The sequence below is a fragment of the Tilletiopsis washingtonensis genome, assembly GCF_003144115.1.
Source record: "Tilletiopsis washingtonensis strain MCA 4186 unplaced genomic scaffold FA09scaffold_23, whole genome shotgun sequence".
Taxonomy (NCBI): domain Eukaryota; kingdom Fungi; phylum Basidiomycota; class Exobasidiomycetes; order Entylomatales; genus Tilletiopsis; species Tilletiopsis washingtonensis.
In genome coordinates, this window is record NW_020312020.1 from 216,412 (window position 1) to 221,919 (window position 5,508).

Here is a 5,508-nt window from a genome sequence, read left to right on the forward strand (position 1 = left end):
GGGGGGGCGAGAAGAGAGAGACGCACCACGCGAGCTGCATCCTTGACGGGATCGAGACGCCCATACCACACGCCCGCGCCGTTTGGAAAGTAGCAGATCATGTTTGCAGCGTAACGATGGCCTCCTGTTTGAAAGGGGCATGGGGGGGCAAGGGGCAGCGCGAGTTAATATGCATTGGGGGGGTCTGCCTGGACCACCACAAGCGGCAGAGAGAGAGAGAGAGGCACGCAGAGAGAGAGAGAACGCAGAGCGAGAGAGGGCAACACACGCACCGATGTGAGAGCAGTAGAACATGCCGAGCTTCTTTGGCTCCTGCTCGCCCCTCTCGCCTCTTGCGGCCGCCGCTCGGCGTCGCCACGCGCGCAGCTGCGGCGCGGCGGGCGCGGCCTCGTGGATGTAGCCCCAGCCTCGGCCTTCGTAAGCTCCGTCTGCTGCGCGCGCAAGGCCTTGCGAGGTAGCAGCGTCGTCGTCGTCGGAGGGGGAGGAGGAAGAGGAAGAGGGGAAAGAGGAAGAGGGCAGGGCAAAGTCGCCGCGCTCATCGACCTCCCAGCCGGCGGCCTCGGCGACGTGGCGGAGATGCTCGGAGAGGAGAGAGGCGGAAAGATGACAGCGAACGTCGCGCTGTGGGAAATAAAACACTTGAGTGAGGTTCCAAGCAGCATGGCTGAGGCGTGCAATGCAACGCCAAGCAGGTAACCCACGACGCGCGCGCGCGCGCCTGGGACGCACCTTTTTGTGTGAGCCTGCGTGAGTGATCGAGAAAGTGGTCAGTCGATGTTGGGAATGGCCACAAGGGGGGAGTGGGGGGGAAAGAATGCAACGTACAGAGCAACACGACGGCCGTGTAAGGCAACACCATCCTCGCCACGCCTGCCTGCTGCGGCGGCTTGAGCGCCTGCGTCTCGCCCGCGAGCCACGGCGCCGCCGCGGCGACGTTGTGCGGCGTCAGCGGCGACAGGGCCGTCCAGTGCGGGAAGAGCATGACGCTCGTCTGTCCGCCTTGCTCGTGCAGCGCCAGCGCACTCGAGGCCGTCAAGACTCTGCGTGTGTGGTGCGCGGCGCGCCATACTCCCTCGATGCACGCCTGCTGCTGCTCCTGCTGCTGCTGCGGCGCCGAGGCAGGCGTGGCAGCAGCCGTGGGCAGCGCCTGCAGCGCGCGCAGCACGGCGCCCGCCTCCGTCGCCTCGCCGGCGGCGTCGTGCGCCCAGTCGCGCTGGCCGCTGGCGACGAGGATGTGTGTGCCAAAGGGCGTCGTCGAGCCGAGCATGGTGCTCTGCATGTCGACGTCTTGCCGTGCCCATGCGCGCAGCAGCGCGGCAGGATGGTCGATGTGGGGCGCGTCGGAGGAGAATGAGGGAGCGTCGGAGCTGCCAGAGGATGATGAGTGCAGGTACAAAGGGAAAAGACGAGGAGACGACACACCATGTGCTGCAGGCGACTCCCGCACGCTGCAATGCCGCAAGCACAGCGGGCGCCGGCGGAGGCGCCGCGGCGGACGCCATAGCCAAGGCGGGCGCCGTGATGCCAAGTCTGGCTGCGTGCAAAGGCGAGGCGGCGGCAGCGAGTGCAGGCGCTGCTGGAGAGACGTGACGCTGGGTGGGCGACGTTGCTGCTGGCCTGCTTGAGACTTGCGAAGGCGGCGCTTGGAGGTGGAGAAGCAGGGCGCAGCGGCCAGCCGGCGGGAAGAGACGTCAATCTAGATGTGCGCGCCAGAAGCTCAGGCGGCGGCTCGGAAGTCGGGCTCAGGCGGCGCGGCTCGTGCGGGGTGCTGACACATGCCGAGCTCTGCCTGGCTTGCCTTGTCTCCCCTGCCCCATCTCCGTCCACGCCGCCTCGTCGCCGTGCCTCCTTAGTCTCCTCGTTGCCACGGGCCTGCCATGCGAGTCTCGTCGCCCCTGCTGCGCACGGCGCTGCCCGCGCCGCTGCGGCCGCTCTCTCGCGCCTCGCTCGCTCCGCCTCCACATGCCCCCGCCGCCCCGCACCGCCTGGCGTCGCGCCTGACGCCCAGTGCCTACACCGGCACGCGCCGCCACGCCGAGGCACCCGCTGACGACGAGGCGCCCGCGCCCACGGCCGACCTCACCACCACCGATCCGCTCGAGCACTATCTCGCCGCCGTGGCGCGGGGCGAGGTGCGCAGAGACGAGGAGCAGATTCGCGTCATGGCAAAGGTGCGTCGCGCGAAGAGAGGAGAGAGAGAGCGCAAGGCCGGCAGCTCATCGTTCCGTGCTGGCCTCTCTCTCTCGGCGCTGGGCAGCTGCGAGACCTGACGCGTCGGCTGAGCGACTATACGCCGCCCGCCCATCTGCTCTCCCATCTCTCGCGGCGCGCCGCTTCTCCTGCCTCCAGCACACCCTCTGCAGCGGCACGCGGCGGCGCAGTGGATGCGTCGCAGGTGCGCGAGCTCGTCGCCTATCTCTCCGAGGCACAGACGCTCGCCTCGCTCGACACGCCGCGCGGCATCCTCCTCACCGGGCCGCCGGGGCGCGGCAAGACAATGTGCCTCGACGCGTGGTACGAGGCGCTGCCGGTGCGCGGCAAGTTCAGGCGAGTTGGCGCTGGCGAGCAAGGGAGGCGCGGCGCCTCCCTCGAGTCTCGTGCCAATGCTGGGCGCTGACACACACACGCCCGGTGCCGCAACAGGAGACATTATCATCACTTGCTCCTCACCATCTATCGCCTCATCTGGGCCGAAGCCGAACGCAGACGACAGCTGCGCAACACTGCCGTTCCCTTCCTGTCTTCCTCGGCGAGCAGCGGCGACTCGACGTCCTCGGGGCCTCGCTCGCCTCAGCGCGGCACGGGGACCGTCTGGCAGCGCGCCTCGGCGGCCACGACGAGCGAGGCAGACGACACGTTGCGCTCCGGCACAGGTCAGCTGTGGAAGCGCGCACTGAAGGGCATGCCGTTCTACAGGCCAGACGCCATGAGTGGCAAAGGCGGCAATGCGGGGAGTGATCTGGACGAGCCACTGCCGCCGGGCGCTCCGCTGCAGGACGGACAGGGCACGGAGAGGAGCTTGGCGCTGCATGGTGCGTTTGCCTTCTTCCCCAAGTCGGCAGCTGCGAAAGCGGGCGGAGGGTGGTGAGGCTGATGCCGTTTGCCCTCTTCTGCGGAACTTCTAGCCGCCGCCACTCTCTTTCTGCAGCACGGCCACGTGCTTCTCTTCGACGAGCTGCAGCTCGTCGACGTCACGTCGGCCTCGCTGCTGCGCCAGATTCTCACGGCCTACTGGTTCCTCGGCGGCGTCCTCGTCGGCTCCTCGAACCGCCTGCCCGAGGATCTCTTTGCCAACCACGTGCAGCGCCGCGCGCTCACCGAGTTTCTCATGGCGCTGCGAGAGCGCTGCGAAGTCGTCGAGATGGGCGGCCAGAGGGACTGGAGACGAAAAGGAGAGGAGGAGGAGGAGGAGGAGGAGGAGAAGGGCGAGATGTACTTCGTACAAGGGGAGAAAGGCTTTGAAGAGGCGTGCGAGAAGTTGGTCGCTGGCAGAGAGGGTGAGTGCCGGCTGGCCGGGGGGGCGGGGGGGGCGGCTGACTTTCGCCGAACTGATGCTTTCTTGCGTTGTGCGGCCCAGGCAAGGCAGCCTCAGTGACGGTGTACGGTCGGCGCGTCTTGATTCCGCTGTCCTACGCCGCTCGCGGCTCCGCGGCGCCCGTGTGTCGCTTCACCTTTGCGCAGCTGTGCGACGTGCCTCTGGGGCCAGCCGACTACCTGACGCTGGCGTCTTCCTACCGCACCTTCATCCTCGACGACGTGCCGCAGCTGCCGCTCTCGCACAAGAACCAGGCGCGGCGCCTCATCACGCTCCTCGATGCGCTCTACGAGGCCGGCTGTGCGCTCCTCGTGCGCGCCGCCGCGCCGCCCGACGGCCTCTTCTTTCCAAACGAACGCCGCGAGGCGGGAGAAGGCGCGCTGGAACTCCTCGACTCGCAGAGCATGATGCAGAGCGAAACGATGAGCGAGGCACTGCAAGACACCGAGGAAGGCTTCCGCCCAAACGTCGGACGCTACAGAGAGGAGCAGGAGACGCAGGCGCAGTCCGACGCTGCCGCCGCCGCCGCCGCCGCAACCGCCAGCGCAACAGCAGCAGCGCAGGGAGAAGAGCAGGCCAAGCCGCAGAGGCGCAGAATGCCGGGCGAGGAGAGCGAGAAGAGCGAGCGACGGCGAAAGGAGGGCAGGAATGAGGGCTTCATGAGTCTGGCTATCTTCAGCGGTGAGCAGCATGGCAAGGGGGGGGGGGGGGTTTCCAGCCCCCGCCCCCCCCACCCCTCTTTCTCCCCACCCCTCCCACCTTGCTCACTTCTCACCTCCGCGCCGCGCATCACCCACCAGGCGAAGATGAACGCTTTTCCTTCCAGCGTGCCGTTTCGCGTCTTCACGAGGTGCGTGTCCCCCCCCCCCCCATCTTCCTTCGCTCACCTCCCCTCTCGGGGCGCAGATGTCGCGGCCAACGTGGCGCACGCGCCCCTGGCGGCCCTTTCTCGATGTGGAAATGTCGCAGTGGGGCTCGGGCGCCGACGCGGCGCTGCGCATGCCCCTCTCGAAAGTGCCGCTGCCGCCGACGCCGCACGCGCACCGCGAGGCGAACCAGTTTGGCATGGCCGAGTTCGGCGATGAGGCCAGTTTCGCCGTGCGTAGCCTTAGCTTGACATCCCCTCCCCCTCCCCCCCTCTCCTGTGCTGCAGAGGCTGCAGGACATTCGCTGACGCGTGCACTTGCGGCGCATGAAACACAGGGCCCAACGACGCCCCTCGGCGCCACAGTCTTTGAGCCCGAGCCGCCAAACTCGCCGGCAAAGCGCAGGGCCAGCCAGGATGGCGCGCCGGTGCTCTCGGCCGTGCACGCGTGGGGCATGGCCGAGTGGGGGCCCAAGGCGGGCCGCTGGGGCAGAGGCGCAAGGGCAGAGGAGGAGCAAGAGGAGGAGAGAGAGGAAGAGACGCCGAGAGAGAGGAGACGCAGGTTGAGCGAGCAGAGGAGGAGACAAGAAGGAGCCGAGTAAACACACACACGATGGGGGGTGGGGGTGGGAGGGGGTTCGACGTGGGTGCAGAGAGCGCGAAGGATGGAGATGCGAGCAGATGGAATACTCCGACTAGAAGCAATGGCACATGACAGCAAAGCGTGACGTAAGGGTGACGTGAGCTCAACAGCCAGAAGGTCAAAGACATGAGGGGGCCAAGGCGTGATGAGAGAAGCGTGGAGCATCGTGACACCAGGGTTGGAGGGGGAGGGGGGTATGCGAGTCTGTGTGCGGCAAGAAGTAAGGGTGGGACAAGGGCTCGGGGCGCGCAAGCAGACGTGGAGCGGGGCGGGGGGGCTGAGCGGCTGTCGATGGTGAAGACCTCGAGCCGCCCCCCCCCCCCCTCTTCCCTCCAACGAAGAGGCGCTGCGAGGCTGGGCGAGCTTGCGAGCGCAGCCCTTTAAGAGCGGGAGGGAGGGGGGCAAAAGCCAGGGGGCGGAGGGCGCGGGGCTAGAGTTCGAGCGTGTAGGCACTTGGAAAGACGA

At 67.6% G+C, this 5,508-nt stretch overlaps 2 protein-coding genes across 2 annotated transcripts; one reads left to right on the forward strand and one right to left on the reverse strand.

The window, feature by feature from the left end:
* Positions 1-26: 26 nt before the first annotated feature.
* On the reverse strand, positions 27-1,683 carry FA09DRAFT_362962 (hypothetical protein; the record flags this gene model as incomplete). Its single annotated transcript, XM_025745534.1, has 5 exons — positions 1,423-1,683; positions 826-1,367; positions 730-743; positions 273-621; positions 27-124 (listed from the first exon to the last, which is right to left on the reverse strand). Coding segments are annotated over exons 1-5 (1,083 nt in total), but the record flags the coding sequence as incomplete, so codon positions are not given.
* Positions 1,684-1,816: 133 nt separating this feature from the next.
* FA09DRAFT_332229 (hypothetical protein) lies at positions 1,817-5,078 on the forward strand. The gene is made up of 8 exons (XM_025743371.1): positions 1,817-2,171; positions 2,258-2,547; positions 2,644-3,032; positions 3,126-3,497; positions 3,578-4,216; positions 4,336-4,385; positions 4,442-4,633; positions 4,739-5,078. Exons 1-8 carry the CDS (start codon positions 1,878-1,880, stop codon positions 5,000-5,002), a joined length of 2,490 nt encoding a protein of 829 aa, XP_025595601.1. The 5' UTR covers positions 1,817-1,877; the 3' UTR covers positions 5,003-5,078.
* The last annotated feature ends 430 nt before the right edge of the window (positions 5,079-5,508 follow it).

Coding starts and splice junctions, on each gene's coding strand:
- FA09DRAFT_332229 (XM_025743371.1), top strand. CDS start 1,878: ATGCGAGTCTCGTCGCCCCTGCTGCGCACGGCGCTGCCCGCGCCGCTG. Junction 2,172..2,257: donor AGATTCGCGTCATGGCAAAG/GTGCGTCGCGCG, acceptor GGCGCTGGGCAG/CTGCGAGACCTGACGCGTCG. Junction 4,386..4,441: donor CCGTTTCGCGTCTTCACGAG/GTGCGTGTCCCC, acceptor CTCGGGGCGCAG/ATGTCGCGGCCAACGTGGCG.